At 44.1% G+C, this 17,156-nt stretch overlaps 1 protein-coding gene across 9 annotated transcripts in view; it reads left to right on the forward strand.

Annotated features, from left to right (window-relative positions):
• chchd3a (coiled-coil-helix-coiled-coil-helix domain containing 3a) overlaps nt 1-17,156 on the forward strand; it is a 137,394-nt gene that overhangs the window by 114,845 nt on the left and 5,393 nt on the right. For all 9 annotated transcript variants that reach the window (XR_013788958.1, XM_079493990.1, XM_079493991.1 and 6 more), the window contains one exon: nt 15,332-15,467. Coding sequence is in view for 8 of the 9 variants with exons in the window: in XM_079493990.1 (XP_079350116.1) it covers nt 15,332-15,467 (136 nt within the window). In the remaining variant the exon portion in view is untranslated. The remainder of the gene's footprint in view (nt 1-15,331; nt 15,468-17,156) is intronic.

Here is a 17,156-nt window from a genome sequence, read left to right on the forward strand (position 1 = left end):
TCCCCACCACCCAAAACAATAAGAACAAAACTATCAGGACTCCCCACCACCCAAAACAATAAGACCAAACTATCAGGACTCCCCAACACCCAAAACAATAAGAACACAGGGCATCTATTATAGAACTGAAGGGATGTCTTAATGAAAAGAACATTGAACTGGTTTGTGACAAAAGGAGAGAATTAAGGGGGAAAGATATTGAAAGCTAAAATTAACCTGGTGGCAACAGTTAATTGAACTGATCAAGTCAATAAGATTATGAAAAATAATACATTTTAGAGAAGAAAACTACTTATAGCTGATCTGCAGATCAGCTATAAGCTTGCCACAATGCCAGGCATCGCAATGCCACATGTTGTGAGCTTGTAAATTGGCTATCTTTGGCGGAGGTGTTTGGTGTCAAAGGAAAACTTTCTTTTCATACTTGTGTGCATCATCGCGGTGTTATCTCACGCCATTTGAGGCAAAGAAAACATTCCACTGCATCTGTAAAAAAAAAAAAAAAAGGTCATATCTAATGCAATCTACCCTCAGTCGGAGAGAGAGAAAGCCAGTCCCTAATATCGTCTGTCGGGTGGAAACCGACAGAGACGGTACTTTTCAGCATTCAAATTCAAAAACGCCAGATCGACGAGCTCAAAGCACGTTGCTTCACGCTGCGTTTCGAGATTGTATCTGTGTTGCGTTTGATACTTTTGTGTGGCACTGTAGTATTCAATTCAAACTTTATTCCAGACACTCAGGGAGTCGATAGAGTAGCCTACATACAAATACTAGACAAAACACATGAATTAATTGTACAGTTAAAAACCATAAAATCATAGAGGCTGAAAAAATCAGAAATCAGATCCGAACCTCGGCTGTCTGATCAGCACAACGGACAGCGACGTATAGTTTTTGAGAAAAGAGCCATAGAAGGTCCTAATTATAACGGTAGTCTACGCATGCATGAGCACGTTCTGTGCGTGCGGGAGTGAGCAAGGCGCTGCCTAGCAACCGGCTCGGGGCTACAAGTTGTTTTTTAGCGGTGCCGTTTCAGATCCATATAAAGCGATATAAAACATATACAGTTGGAGGCCATCGATATTGTCCTTTTCTTTTTGCTGAGGTTTGCGTGATCTGCGCAAAAGGACAGTTAACCCATTTTGGGCGGGAACCCCTTTTGGTGTTTTAAACATTATGTTAGCTATTGAAAAATAGCAGATCTACAAGCTCATAGCGCGCCACCGAGTGGCGCGCTACGAGCTTGTAGGTCTGCTATTTTTGAAAAATCGTGAAAATATTTATTTCAGAAAACTGGAGGATTTATAAGGATTTTTTTAAATTTTGAGGTCAGGCCTAAATGGGTCAAATGATAAGGGACAATATCGGTGGCACCCAACTGTATATAGGCCTACGTCAATCGTAGACAACAGATGTCTATTAAATAATGTATATATACTGTACGTCAACAGCAGACAATGTGTTAAGGGCTGATCTGGAGTCTGTGTGATTGAAGTTTAACACGGCTCTGCATCCCGAGAGCCATTAAACGCCCCCGAAAATAAGAACAAAACAAAACTCAGCAACCCCATTCTGTTGAACATGGCCTCCGTGGAATACAAATGGCTTTGCCGAGGTGGGCCACTCTGTACTTAAAGGTCTGATTGCATTGGTGTTGGCAGAACGGGGAAAGAAAAGTTTGCCTTGTTTTCACAAGAAACAATACAAACTCCCACGACACCCCTGATTTGTAATGGGTGTGCAACTGTGCATGGAGGGAGCTCAGCTGGGCAGTGGGATTAATTACTGCACCAACATTAACCAATGGTACTTAACCCCTTTTAACAGTTTTCTGCTGCTCAAACCTTTTCATGTCAAGATTAAGAGCCCCCAAAGTTATATGAATTTGGCAGTGGACCCGTCTCAAAATATTTTGGGGACCCCCCCCCAAAACCAAATTTGACTTCAAATTGTTTGCTTTAAAAAAATATATGAATTCAAAGATTTTCAAAAATGTTCATTTTTTGTATAGCAGATCTACAAGCTCATAGATCTGCTATAGCACGAAGCAACGTGGTATGAGCTTGTAGATCTGCTATTTTTGAATAGCCAAAGAAATCTAAAATGACACAGATGCGTTCCCGGTTTGAAAGTATTGGCCCCAAAACGTACTTAAAGTACAAAAAGTTAAAGTACACATTACAGAGAAATATCCAATGTCACAAGTTTACGAAATGTATAAATATCTTTTGGGAAATGGCTAGTAGCGACCTAGCACGAGTAAAACGTAGGACGTTTGCGAGATCTGCCGCCAGACGACGTCCACTTAGGAGACCATTTTGTATGCCATTTGTGTAGCATTTCACCTCTTGTGGCTTTCTATATCCACCATGGTCTTTACCATCGGGTTATAGCCGCTGCCATCACAGGCTCCTGTAGCTATGGCAACTTGAACCCCGAGACAAGATGGTGGGGCACTTGAGCAGCCAGACACAAGTCAATAACTGCCTTAAAAGCTCTCCCTCTTAGCTGCAAAAGCTTCTAGTCTGTAAAACAGGACGTTTGTGCACGCGCACGCACACACACACAGCCTTTTAGGGGCTGTATTAACGATTTTGCGTTGTAAATGTTTGGGAGGATCGTTTACATCTCTTAATCGTTGGGTTTATCTTATGTTGTTTATGCCTGCTCTGTTAGCATACAGTAGTGACGGAACGGCCAGGGCTCTGGTGTTGTTGTGTTGTGTTGTGTTGTGTTGTGTTGTGTTGTGCGGTCGACATTGATCGTGCGCCGGCCGGACCTGGCTCTTGGCGTTGGCGTGACAGAGTGTGTACCTGCGATAAGCCTTCAACCAGGCCCGGGTGACCTCTGTCTTATAGTAGTTATAAGGTTCACACGTGCTGGTAAACCAACGTCAAGTGTCAGCCGTATTGATCTGTGTGTGAGGTCACAGTGAAGAGGACGCATTCACACTGTCTCTCTCTGTTGCACGCTTAAAGACAAAAGTAACATTTTTAACACTTTTAGAGCATATCCGTGGTCATCATAATTAAATATGGACATACCTAAAAATAGATAGATGCCAATTATTTATTTTTAAACCAATTGTTGTGTATTTTTTATATCAAAAGGCAAACTCAATTACTTTGAATTCCTGTCAAACGGAAATGTCCTGCGTGATGACATAGAATAGATAGACCCTTATGAATATAAATTAATCTTGAGTTCATTCACCTGTGTGATTCCCATAGCTGCACCTTCCTCCAAGCACAGCTGACTTTGATTACAGAGCTTCTCCGTTTTGCATCTCAGTCACGTCCAAACTGTCTATTACACATTATTAAACTTAATCGTCACACTAAGGCGCCGCGACGGGTTGTCCGCTTGTAGATTGGCTATTGTCACCGTTTTGGGTCATGGGCTAGAACCACTGCTTTATAAGCCTTAATGTATGTTGTCTTTATTTTAATTTCTTTTGTCTCTCCTAGTCCGTCTTCACCTCTCACACGTCTCTCTTTCAGGCTCCATCAAGCCAACTATCTTTTATGTGGTGTTGCCAGCAGCCCTCCCTCCCTCTGTGCTCTTATAACAGTGTTCCTTTCACCCAGCCTCAGCACTCACTTACCATTGTAGGCATCCCTGGTCACCCACAGTTGCTTTGTACGTTCCTACAGGGCCAGGTCCAAGCTTATCGGTCTTATCGTGCAGTTTATCTGTTGTGCTATAAGACTGTTTTCAGTGTTTGCCATTCATGAGGTAGAGCTGCAATCGAATGCAAAGCACGAAGACCTCTGTCAAAGGCTTCTCAGATGCCAGGATTGAGTTATATGCTGACCAGATAGGGATATTCGGGTGTGGTGGAGGTACAGTTGGAGGCCATCGATATTGTCCTTTTCTTTTTGCTGAGGTTTGCGTGATCTGCGCAAAAGGACAGTTAACCCATTTTGGGCGGGAACCCCTTTTGGTGTTTTAAACATTGTTATAATTTAGCTATTGAAAAATAGCAGATCTACAAGCTCATAGCGCGCCACCGAGTGGCGCGCTACGAGCTTGTAGGTCTGCTATTTTTTAAAAATCGTGAAAATATTTATTTCAGAAAACTGGAGGATTTAGAAGGATTTTTTTTAATTTTGAGGTCAGGCCTAAATGGGTCAAATGATAAGGGACAATATCGGTGGCACCCAACTGTAGGACTGCTGTTCTGTCTGTCTGTGCACCTTGTTCACAGATACAGTACCCTGGGCCCTCTTCTCTTTTCTCCTCTATCTGTGCTGATGGATGTCTTGGGGGGGTAGGGGGGGGGGGGGGGTCACAGGTCTTCTCTTGAGACGAGTATCGTGAGACGAGCGAGTGTCATTTTTCTCCGTAACTGGATCATTTGTATTTATTTGCCCTGACGTGTGTCTTAAGCGGAGCGAACATGAGGGCCTTTCAAGAGTGCAGCCCCGCGTAACCTTTTAACCCTATTAACCCCTAAGTGGACCCAAATGATGATAAATAGACAATGTGGCCGGCGAGAACTCAATCTGGAGGCGGGCCCAGAGTGAATCCATATCATTGTGTGTGTGTGTGTGTGTGTGTGTGTGTGTGTGTGTGTGTGTGTGTGTGTGTGTGTGTGTGTGTGTGTGTGTGTGTGTGTGTGTGTGTGTGTGTGTGTGTGTGTGTGTGTGTGTGTGTGTGTGTGTGTGTGTGTGTGTGTGTGTGTGTGTGTGTTGGGTTACACTAATTCAGTTCTCAAAGTTATATTTAAAGCAAAAATCATGACAGATGAGCGTCTGGTTTGCACCATTTGTTCAACTGAAGCTGTGTGTGTGTGCGTGTGTTGGTCTGTGCATGCACCCTTAACAGAGATCTATGGCTATCACTTTTTACTATTTGACTGCACTACAGTATGTCTCTCGGTGTTAACCCATTAAGACATGAGGCCGATTCAAAAAAATGCCTTCTTTATGTTGAACTGAAACGTTCAAAATTTACAATCATTTTTATGATAGGTCATGGCTTTGACCCTATTGTGGTTTTGACCTTCAATAGGGTCTATGCAAAGCAGCCATTATGCAAATAACTCTTTCTACTTTCCAGGCCTCTTCCGACTTCCTTCACAGGTGTTACCGATGCTACTAATTGTCTCCACCAGGCCGAAGGCATGGGGAGAGAGTATGTTTTGCACTCCGTCCGTGTGTGTGTGTGTGTCCGTCCGTGTGTGTGTGTGTGTCCGTCCGTCCTTCCTTCCGTCCGTCTGTTACCAGCTAATCTCCGGCACCGTTAAACCGGTCGATGCCAAACTTTGCACACACACTCCCTGGATGCCAACGATGAACCTCTGCCCCACATTTTCCAGAACGGCCTGTTATAGCGCCACCATGAGGCAGCTTTTCACATGTTTTACCTAAAACTGCACCGATCTGCGTGAAACGTTGCATGCACACTCCCTAGAGGCCAAGGACAAACCTTTGACCTGCATTTTCCGCATCTGCCTTTTATAGCGCCACCAGGAGGCCGACTTTTGTAAAACACATTTTTTGATATTACTCCTCCAGATTCTGTCCAAAAATCTCACAAATCGTTACACAGTATCTCTATGGTCATGTGCTCAAATCGGATCTGTCCGATATTTCATATTCCATCCTAATTGGCTATAATTGGCTTTCACAGTTTGCAAGATTGCACCGTTTTGAACAAAAGCCTCAAATCATGAACGCAGCATGCAATTTACGTGAAATCTTTCACACATTTTCTTACTAGGCTGAGGAACCCTTTTCACATTGGCCTGTTATAACACATTTTTGGAACAAAATGCCTCAAATCATCCAATTGCCATTAAAGGCGTATGAAGAAATGGCACCCTTTTCACATTGGCCTATTATAGTGCCACCAGGCACTCTGCATTTCCACGAAATGAAGAAAATTGTTGCAAAAAACTAACAAACAAAAAAACATGTTTATATTACTTTATATTACCAAACATCTCACACAGTCCTATCCTCCTGGTGGAGACCTGTGCCCAGAAGGGCACTTTTTCTAGTTAAGGCTCTTTTCCATTCTGCTATTGTGAATGTAGGCTCGCTGGAAACACTCTGCTACGGCCAGTGGATCTCAAAGTGTCCTTGAGTGGGTTCCAAATGGCCCTGTACGGGTGTGTAACTCTCAGGGTTATGGGGGTCCTTGAAATTAAAAAGTTTGAGACCCACTGTACACTAAATGGAACAGCCTTAATTCGTATCATCGGTAACACCTGTGAAGGAAGTCGAAAGAGGCTTAATTCAACATTTGTCACTGAGATTTTTTTTTTAAATGGCAGATGTACACGCTCGCAGTGCAGCACGAAGTGGCGTGCTGCGAGCTTGTAGATCTGCTATTTTTGAATAGCCAACGCTACAATGTAAAAACGACACAGCATGCTGTCCCGGTCTTAATGGTTTAAACTTTAAAGCATATGTATGTTGGGTAATGGTCAATATATGTTGGTATGAGGGATGGTAAGCTGCGTGCTTGTTGTCCGCCTGCGTGCCGTCCAAACATGTTGTATGAAGAGCCCCCACACACCACCATCCATCTCAATGCCTTTACCATGCAGCGTTACGCTCAATACGGTCTTTGAACAAACATGTATGTGTGTGCGGTGCCATAATAAACCCGCTGGGGCTGGGATTCACTTCCATTTTAATGTGCTGACTTTATAGAAAGAAGGGGATCGTATGTGCTGATATAGGGACACCTTGAGCAGAGAGAGAGAGGGGGGGGGGGGGGGAGAGAGAGAGAGGGTAATCTGTTCTGCTTTACTACATGTTAAATGGGACACGTTCACCCTCTCCTCTTTATTCTCCTCTACTTTCCTATATTTTCCTCTCTTCTCCTCTCCTCTCCTCTCCGGCTCTCTCATTTCATCATAGTGCCCTAGAACTCCCCCCCCCCCCCCCCATTCCGTGCTCCCCCATTTCTCTCCCTCCTGTGCCCTCTGTGTCTGAGACGCATGTGTTATGTGTGTTATCTTAACGTGCTCCTACACACACACACATACAGTCTCTGTCCATCGTCCTGATAAGGCATCTCATCTCAATATAGAGACTTTTTTTCTGTCATATCGGTCCCTCTCTCCTCCTCTCCTCCTCTCTTCTCCTCTCTCATCTCCTCCCCTCTCCTCTCCCCTTTCTCTCTATCCCCTTCTCTGTGATTTATGAGCTTATAAAGCTTAGAAACCGTGTGTGTGTGTGTGTGTGTGTGTGTGTGTGTGTGTGTGTGTGTGTGTGTGTGTGTGTGTGTGTGTGTGTGTGTGTGTGTGTGTGTGTGTGTGTGTGTGTGTGTGTGTGTGTGTGTGTGTGTGTGTGTGAAAACATGCGCAATATAGACATTTTGGCCGATAATCGATATCCGATAATAAGCAGGGTCAAACGTAGTTTTATTTAACTACAATAACCTTGGTTCATCTTTTCGATACCTGCATGCAGATTGCAAACACCGACGCTCACACCCACCGAGTGTGTTTTCACAGGAGATCTGAACCACCTTTTGATTAAAAGATTTGTCGGCAAAGCATGCCTTCAAATAACAGAAATGCTTTCTTTCTTTCTTTTTTTTTGGCAAGTGAAGCATCACCTGCCGTGCATCCATTACCTAGCCTAGGGTATCCAATGCTAGTGCCAAGCAGGCAGCCTTTGAATGAAGAAACGGGTGTTTTTCCAAACATGTTTACTCCCAATTCATCCATCTTAGGTAATATAACATCTATAACGTCTATACAGCCCCACTGTGGGTGAAGTATAAGAGGGAGAGCTTACGCAAGCTGCAGGTAGCCTATAATGACTGTCTTCGAATTCTGTTAAAGAAACCCAGGAGCACTAGAGCCAGTGAACTCTTTTGTACGCTGGGTCTCACTGCCTTCATGGCTCTGTTGAGGAACCTGACTTTCAAATTCATGAGCATGGCTGGATCGCTCACTGAATGGACTCATTGAACAGATGACAGACCCGCGGGCCGCGGCCGTAGTTCTGTCAGGTACACTTCTACGATCAGAGGACACTGGCATGAGTGCCTCTCCTAGAGTAGTAACCTGTGGGGCTTTTTTATTTTTGTATTATCTTATATGTGATGTATTGTCTTACCTTGTGGGCCACGAGCCTAATATGTTTTCAGGCACCAGCTTCAAAAAAAAAGATTCAGTTCAGTGGAAACCTCTTTTTCAGGATTCAAAAGCCTTAAAAGTAGCAGATCCACAAGCTGTATGCATGCCAGGTCGAGCTGTAGTATGATCGAGTATGGTGTTAATTTATGAAAATGTACGATTAAAAATAATAATAATTAGATATAGATATATATATAGATAGATAGATAGATATATATATATATATATATATATATATATATATAGATATAGATATAGATAGATATAGATATAGATAGATATTAAAATATGGGGACGAGAGGCCCAGACAGCAAACAACATGCTGTTTTGTATGTTCTTTTTGGTAAGACAGTGTAGTTTTTGTGCCATACTGGGCACAAAGAAGAACCCAACCATAATTTGGCAGGTGTAATCAATATCCACCACGTTAAGCAACGCCGCCCACAAACCCTCACTCCTATGCAGAAACGTCATGGAATAATCAGGCCTTAATGAAGCACTACTGCCAGAAATAACTGAATTTGTCTTAAGACTAATCCAAGGTTTGAAACATTTAGACGGAGGAATCTACTACTCTCCCATGGGAGCAGGATGATGCATGGCTGTTAAGGAAGTACACTTATCATCGTGTTCTGAAGAATAGACGCCACGCGTCTCTCTCTGCACACGCGATATACTGTCTTCAACACATCAGACCAACCCAACAGTGAAACAAGCCAAATAGAAGAGACTAGGATATGGGCACTTTAAACCTAGTATATACTGTATACATTATCTATTTGAAAATAGCACGTAGACCTACAATATCACAACACGTAGATCTGCTATTTAACCCATTCAGGCCTGACGTAGAAATTAAAAAAAAAAAAAAATCTAAATCATGACAATTTTCTGAAAGATTTCAGGCACATTTTAACGATTTTTCAAAAATAGCAGACCTACAAGTTCATAGCGCGCCACTCGGTGGCGCGCTATGAACTTGTAGATCTGCTATTTTTCAATAGCTAAATTATAACATAATGTATGTAACCACCAAAAGGGGTTCTCGCTTAAAATGGGTTAAAGACAATCTGGAAATAAAATGTGGAATATTTCAAAGCTTTTTGAAACATTATAACAACACAATTCTGGTACGGGGCTCCCTGGCACAAAAACCATCAGATGGGCTTAGAGGACAAATACATGCAAATACCAGTGGTTTAAATAATAATCATGCAATTTGAAAGCGAGCCCAAATAAGCAACTACACTTCAGAAACGAGTCCAAAAAACCCTAAAACTATTAACATTTACAAGCGACTTTACTGAGAAAAAAGACCAAAGTCAATACAAAATAAGGACACTAGATTGAATGTTATTAAAGGGATATTCTTAATGTTTTTGTCGCATTCCTAAGTCAATCATTTGATGACCTGCTCCCTATAGACGAATCATAACGGCAACAAAAAACAAACAAAGTCTCTGTGGGGTGAGTAAACTATCCCTTTAACTCTACCCCCTGTTATAAGGAAAACCAACCAACAGAACCAACACATTACAGTAGGTCATTATCCAGAAATGTTCCCTTGCACCTCGCTCTCTCTCTCTCTCTCTCTCTCTCTCTCTCTCTCTCTCTCGCGCGCTCTCTTGCTCTCTCTCTCTCTGTCTCTCTCTCTCTGACTCTCCCCCTCTCTCTCTCTCTCTCTCTCTCTCTCTCTCTCTCTCTCTCTCTCTGTCTCTCTCTCTCGCTCTCTGTCTCTCTCTCTGCCTCTCTCTCTCTCTCTCTCTCTCTCTCTCTCGCTCTCTGTCTCTCTCTCTGCCTCTCTCTCTCTCTCTCTCTCTGTCTCTCTCTCTGCCTCTCTCTCTCTCTCTGCCTCTCTCTCTGTCTCTCTCTCTGCCTCTCTCTCTCTCTCTCTCTGTCTCTCTCTCTGCCTCTCTCTCTCTCTCTGCCTCTCTCTCTCTCTCTCTCTCTCTGTCTCTCTCTCAGTAAGTCATTAGTGGATGATAAACACCGTGGTTGGTATCAGCGGGATGCACCTGGCATTAACGCTAATGCTTAAGGAAGTAATTAGCAGGTGTATGTTGTATCCCACCCCCTCCCCCACCATCCCTGCTTGCAGATGATGCCCGTTGGCATTGTAACAAATGAGACGCTGGCATCCATATTATGAAGAGAGTCTTGCTGCTGTCATCGTTCAGTAGTAACCCTGCCTGACGCAGAGCAATGGCCTTGTCATTGCCATGGCTTCCAGGCAGAAGTGACGGGACTCGTGGAGCCCTCCCATGGCTTCCAGAAGCACCAATAATGACGGGACCCGGGGCCCATCCCCGTGGCTCCACACTCGGCATAATGTTCCACTTCTGGGTTCAGTAGAAAGGTGGCAACAAAACTCGAGGCTTTTCACGTTTGACAGGCAGGCCTTTATGCCATCATCAGCCAGGGCTTTGAACCAAGCCAGCGAAGCCTGGTGGCCCTGTCTGGGAGACTTCCTGCATTTAGGATGCCACTGCGCATGCTTCTATGGTCAGAAACATGACATACTAAATCCAACACGGATTGTGCTTATAACCACGCCCCCAGGCAAGTTAAATTTAGGGTTGGGTTTAGGTATAGTTTTACTGAGGTTAGGTTTAGGCTGTCAATCACTGCGACTGGCCAATCACAGCGCGTCCTTGCACAACCCGTGTAGGCTTTGGTATGACACGTCAGAAACGCTAGTGCGCTCTGCTCTATTCGCTCCAACGTCGGAGCCAATCCAGGAAGTAGAGGTACTTCCGGGTGCTTCATGCGCTGGTGAGCAACTTTCATTGAAATAAATAGGTGGGGGGTGGGGTGGTCTGTCATTCAATTATGTTACAGTCATTCCTGTTATAGTCAATCCTGTTACATTCATTCCTGTTAACAGTCAATCCTGTCACAGTCCCTTTTTAACCACTTAAACCCCAGCATCCGTATTGTGGGGAAAGCTTTCGCAGGAAAAATGGCACATCAACAAGCTCACAACGCTTCGTGAGCTTGTCGATCGGCTATTTTCAGCAAAAGCGTTTCCACCACAATGGCAGAAAACAGAAAATACACTAGCATAGAGCCCTGAGGGACTCCACTCAACCATTTGGGGGGGGTTTATAAGTCGTGGTTAAAGTCATGTGCATCCCCACTGCAGGCAGTTGGCGGTTCGGTGCGTTTGCCCAAGGGCACGTCGGTGAATGGTGGAGTCCTTGAGGGGAAGAGTGAACACTTTTCCCTTATTGTCACTAATTGTCACTGACCCACACTGACAAGGACTATAGATTTTAGCGCCGTGTCCCTGCGGGGCTAGCTAAATAAGAGCATGTGGCGTGTGGGATGCACATATGCACGCACGCGCACACAGACAGACACACACACACGCCTCCTCCCTGCTGCACCAAGTTTCCTGCTGCATTAGACCTGGGGTAATGACCCATGCGGCCTATCCTCCTGTTTTATATCCAACAGGGGGGTGATTTCTCACTCCAGGGGGCAAATCAAACATCTGATTCAGACTAGAAAGGCTCAGCTGCCCCTCCGGTATCCCTCTGAGTTTCCCAGAGTTGCTGACAGGGTAGAAATGTGTCCCGCGCACGCAAAAACGCACACCCACGCACATGTGCATGCATGCACAGATCTAGTACCTCTTAGGCCTGTTCAGCAGTGTTGCCAAGTCTGCTTCATATAAGTGACTTTGGGCTTTGTTGCCTTGTTTCTTTGTGTAAAGTTGCTTGTATATATTGGTTGCTTTTTTTTTTTTTAAACCAGTGGTTCTCAAACATTTTCATGTCAAGTTCATGTCAAATGAATATGTATTTGTCCACAGACGCCACATCCACAAATATTGTGTGACCCTTGTACCAGATTTGTCTTGCTTCCAGATTTTCTTTTGAAAATAGCAGATCCACAGCGTGTAGCATCGCGACGTTTGTGAGCTTGTAAATCTGCTATTTTCAAATAGCCAATGCAGTTTATACTGTAGGTTTAAAGGGCTCATGCTCTGTAGCCTGGCTGCTTCTTTTGGGCTTCATGTTTCCATGGACCTAGTTGCTTAATTTCTCTCTCAAATAAAATGTGGCAACGCTGCTGTTCAGTGCGGCAGATGCATTGTCCAGACCACTGGTGTGTACCAAAGAGATGACACCATCATTAGCATAATAGCCGTATAGCATGTGCTGGTTCCTTTATTATGGGGTTTTTATGGCGTGTGTTAAAAGACTGACAGTAGCAGTTAGCATTTGGGCACAGGGCTGGTATAGTGCACATCCCACTGCTGAAACACACAGAAAAACAATCCTTAAATCTGCTGCGGAACAGACTACGTTGCCGGGCTGTGTTGTAATAAACGATGCCTGGTTTTAAATGCACCGTTGGGCTGTGTAACGTCAAGCATTAGCATACTGTGTGTCCTATAGCGGCTGTCATGCCGCTGATGCAGCTGTACAAAGCCAATAGCGGATGATTGGTCTATACCAGGAGTTCTCAACCCGTGGGTCGCGACCCCTCGGGGGGTCGCCAAATTATTTTAGGGGGTCCCCAAATTATTAAAAAAAAAAAAAAAAAAAAGGGGGGGGGGTTTTTGATTTTTTTTCCACGATTTTTCAAAAATAGCAGACCAGTGGCGCGCTATGAGCTTGTAGATCTGCTATTTTTCAATAGCTAAATTATAACATAATGCTTAAAACACCAAAAGGGGTTCCTGCCCAAAATGGGTTAAGGTTATTGTAGCAGTCAATTTATATTGGGGGTCAGGAGGGGGCGGGGCGGGGGTCCAGAGATATTGCCAAAGCATTGCCGGGGGTCCCTGGACAAAAATGTTGAGAACCCCTGGTCTATACCAGGGGTTCTCAACCTGGGGTCCCCACATATTTTATTTTTTTTTGGGGGGGGGAGGGGTCCCCAGGTGACTTTTGAAACCATTTTAATACCTCAACAAAGAAAGAAAGAAAACACTAAAACCATTACTGCATCAAAAGTAATCAACACACTATAGTGTAAAAACTAATGAAACATTGGTCAAATTGTTAGATAATAATAAGAAAGAGGGGAAGATCTACGCATTGCGAGGTGTTGTGAGCTTGTAGATCTGCTGTTTTCACAATATTTACAAAAAAATCACACCCGTGTGAACTGAGTGGTGTAAGGTCTTATATAGACTGATCAGCTGTGGTCTGACGTAATGTCTCTGTAATGAAATCACACCCGTGTGAACTGGGTGACCATAGCAACCGTGCTCATTTTTTGGTACGAACAGACAGACAGACACGTAAACTAACAAAGCCAGTTGTAGGAGTGGTTTACACCACTCAAAAAACTAAATGTAATACCTCAACTGAACTCCTACAATTCCAAGTGCTTCTCAGGGTGGGGCCGTGGGGGTCCCCAGTTGAAATGTGATTATTTTGTGGGTCCCAGCCCGGAAAAGGTTGAGAACCCCTGGTCTATAATATAGCGTGCTAGGATAGCTAGACACATTAGCGTCCAGTCTACAAAAGCGATGTCTATTTAATTTTCAAACGATTTAATTGATATTTAACATCACTGATCCTAAAGCTGGATTCATAATAAGTTGCCAGTTGCCACGCTGATGTCGTGAACCACATATAGCAGATCTGCAAGCTCACATTGTAATGTATTGTGAGCTTGTAGATCTGCTCTTTTTTTCCCATGGATCTTCTGTAATTTTGGAGAAATGCATGCACTCTAATCAAGGTGCTGGAGGGTAAAATAACGATCAATAGTCTTCATCAGGAATTTGAAAAAAGGAATCAGGAATTCCTGAGGAAGATTGTAGCTTTATCCACATTTTATACGCTAGCTATTCAAAAATGGCTCGTACGAGCTTGTACAGGTACATCTGCTATTTTAGAACATTTCAGAAACAATCTCTTCTGCGGGCTCCCTGGCACAAAGTATTTTCAGATAGGGGGTCCGCGGCCAAATACACATCAACTTGGGGGTCCTTGACTTCTTAGACCAATGCAAGATGACAGCTATATAGCTGCTGTTCGTAGGGCAGATACCATCGCTCATCTATAGGGAGCCATTCACAATCAATATGGATTCACTAGCACCCAGCACTATAACCAATAATGTCTTGTGTGAGAAAGCTTTTAAAGGTTTTTCGTGGGCGAAAGGGACAGATTCTTATTGGGAATTAAATTGTCTGTGTGACCATTGTACCATAGCAGCATCACTGGAACAAAGATCTGCAACATAGACCCCATGGCAAGTCAATATAAGTAGGAAAATGAGCCTATATGTTATTTAGTCTGGATTTGTCCTTGCATGGGTTAATGAGACGTTTCAGCATTGTCCTGATGATGAGCAGGCTAGTCTAGAGACAAAAGCCTCCATTGACAGCTCCATGGATCCGACTGGACTCATTGGGTTGACCTTTAAACTCTTAAGGGAGTCTTAAGGGAGCACACTGGGAGTGATGGTTCACCAACAAAGTCAGGTTGAAGGTTCTTTGACTTCTCTCCATGCCCGAATGCCTAATTTATCATCTCTGTCGTCGAGTGGAAACCTCATATGTCCCAAAACCGATTAAAAATCCTGAATGGCAAAAGTAGCAGCAGGTCTACACGCTTTTGATGCTTTTGTGTGACGCTGTAGTGTGATCAAGTAGCGTGTATAATTGACAAAAGAAAAACACAAAGTTAGAATATGGAGTTGAGAGGTTTCTGCCTGACTCCGCGCCACACCAGCTTTGCGCACCAGAAATAGCCGACCTATACAAGCTGACAACAAGGTGTCACAGACACAGCTCAGAGATCGGTTTATTTTCGGCATGCGATGGAGTTGTGTGTAGAATTATGAATCGTCTGTAATGTTGTGGTTCTGTGGACAAAATGTGTTGATTCATCATGGCAAGGCAAGGCTGTTTTTTTTTGTATTACACAGCAATGCAATGTGCTTTACGCAGAAGTACAAAGTAGCATTTACAGTTGCAGTGCAGAAGAAAAGAGAAAATAAAAATATCTCAATCAAGGGAAGCGTCAACCGGAAAGGTCTCTTATTAGTTGTGTTATAAGAGTCACAGAGCAGACCTGCAGTTTTCTGGGAGTTTGTTCCAGATATATGTGGTGGATAGAAACTAAATGCTGCTTCCCCACGTTTATGTTTGACCTGAGAGATCTGGATGGTCCATGATATCGTACAGTCATGTTTGATAGAGTCTTCTGTCTCTCTGTCTATCTGTCCCTCTGTCTGTCCCTCTGTCCTCCCTCCCTCCAGGCGCTATGAGACCTACCCGGTGTGTGCAGACCTGCAGGGTCAGATCCTGAAGTGTTACAGAGAGAACGCCGGGAAGACGCTGCACTGCTCCAACATCGCAGCTCTGTACATGCAGTGTGTCAACAAGAACAAGCAGGTGGGCGCACAATAGTAATAATAGTAATAACAACAATAATGATAAAATAAATGTCGTGTAGATCAGAATTGTTGGTGACTGTGATGATACAATTATTGTGTTCAGTTGGCATTTCAGCTGCAGTCGTTATTAGAGGGTAGCACGGGTCCAAAAACAATTGGACCCAGACCAACGCGGGGCCGAGGGAAACTTGACCCGGTCCGAAACAGACTGAGGATAATTCAAATGTATAACACCCGTACTGGACCCTATGCTCTTTTAATGCTAATTTCACCGTGGTATTTAATTGGCCATGTGTGTCACAGTGTCGGTCACAACAGAGTAGTCACAGACTACTGCTCTGCTCTGTGCTGCAGATGGAGAACATTTTCGCCGACTTTATACCGTCCGTCCACGCAGATAATGGCCATAGCAATGCTCCACAATGATGACGTTGGACTTGCAGCGTTCCACCTCACTCCATGGTGTTCAGCAGTGGAGTCGGCGTTAAACGTGGCTCATTTAATATCCGATATGGCAATATGGATTTTTGAGTGTAATTCCAACGTCTACTTTTAATAAATAGTATAAAGATGGTCGTCGTTGGGTCCATACGGGTTCATGCATTTCAAACGGACCCATCCTCGAGAAGGGGAAAATCAATATTTTGGACCCGGCTCGGTTCGGGGCTTGGGTCTTCGGTTCTGAGCAGACCTGTGCTACCCTCTGCAGTGGTGACTAGTGTCTAGTCTGTATAGAATCTGAACCTCTTTTAGAAAATAAATAAATAAATGATGCTTTCCTTTCTGAAACAAAGCCTGGCAGACATGTTGATGCAGCATCATGGTCAACAGATAATGTAAGTGAACTCCCCGTAGAGAGACAGTAGTTGAATGTGCTTTATGTTCCCACTAGAATAGCAATGAAACGTAGATGTGGTATTGAGTCATAATATTATCCCTGAATGCTACAGCAGCAGACGTTGGTGGAGCCACTGTGCCTGTTTTAAATGTCCAAACAACTTTTTATATTATAGCTATTATGCACACACACGCACGCGCGCACTCTCACACACGCACGCACGCACTCTCTCACACACACACACGCACATGGATCCATTTTCACTGGACAGCCTTTGCTTTTATCCAGGACGATATCGTTTCCACTTGGCTCCTGGCGCCGGCATAAACCCTCTTATTAAATAGGCTGATTTTTTTTTAAAAACCCAAAGGCCAATTTCCATAATACCTGCTGACAGAGACGTTCCGCTCATGGCCGGCTCGTCTGGGTTTGTGTGTGTTTTAATGTAATAAGACGACCGTGCGGCCGGTCGCTTACCATTTGGACGCCATTGTCCTCCGCCATGCACTCACACACACACACACACACACACACCCACACACACCAACGCCACCTCTGCCTCCCTCCATCGCAGAGTGCAAATGTTTTCTCTTCGCCTCTCTGCAGTCTCATATGGTAATAGCAAAGCCTGATTTGTACTCGGGTTGCGTGCCGTGTCGCGCGCCCTAAAATAGCCAATCTACAAGCTCACAACGCGCCGCTGCACAACGCGTTGTGGGCTTGAAGATCGCCTATTTTAGGGCGTATACGACACCGGCGTGCAGCTGAAGTGTAAGCGGGGGGCTTTAATGTCACATAGGTTTTGATATTAACTTGACTCCTGTTTGGTTTTTTTCGCACTTTGTAATA

Source organism: Electrona antarctica (genome assembly GCF_951216825.1).
Source record: "Electrona antarctica genome assembly, chromosome: 23".
In the NCBI taxonomy this organism is placed as follows: Eukaryota; Metazoa; Chordata; class Actinopteri; order Myctophiformes; family Myctophidae; genus Electrona; species Electrona antarctica.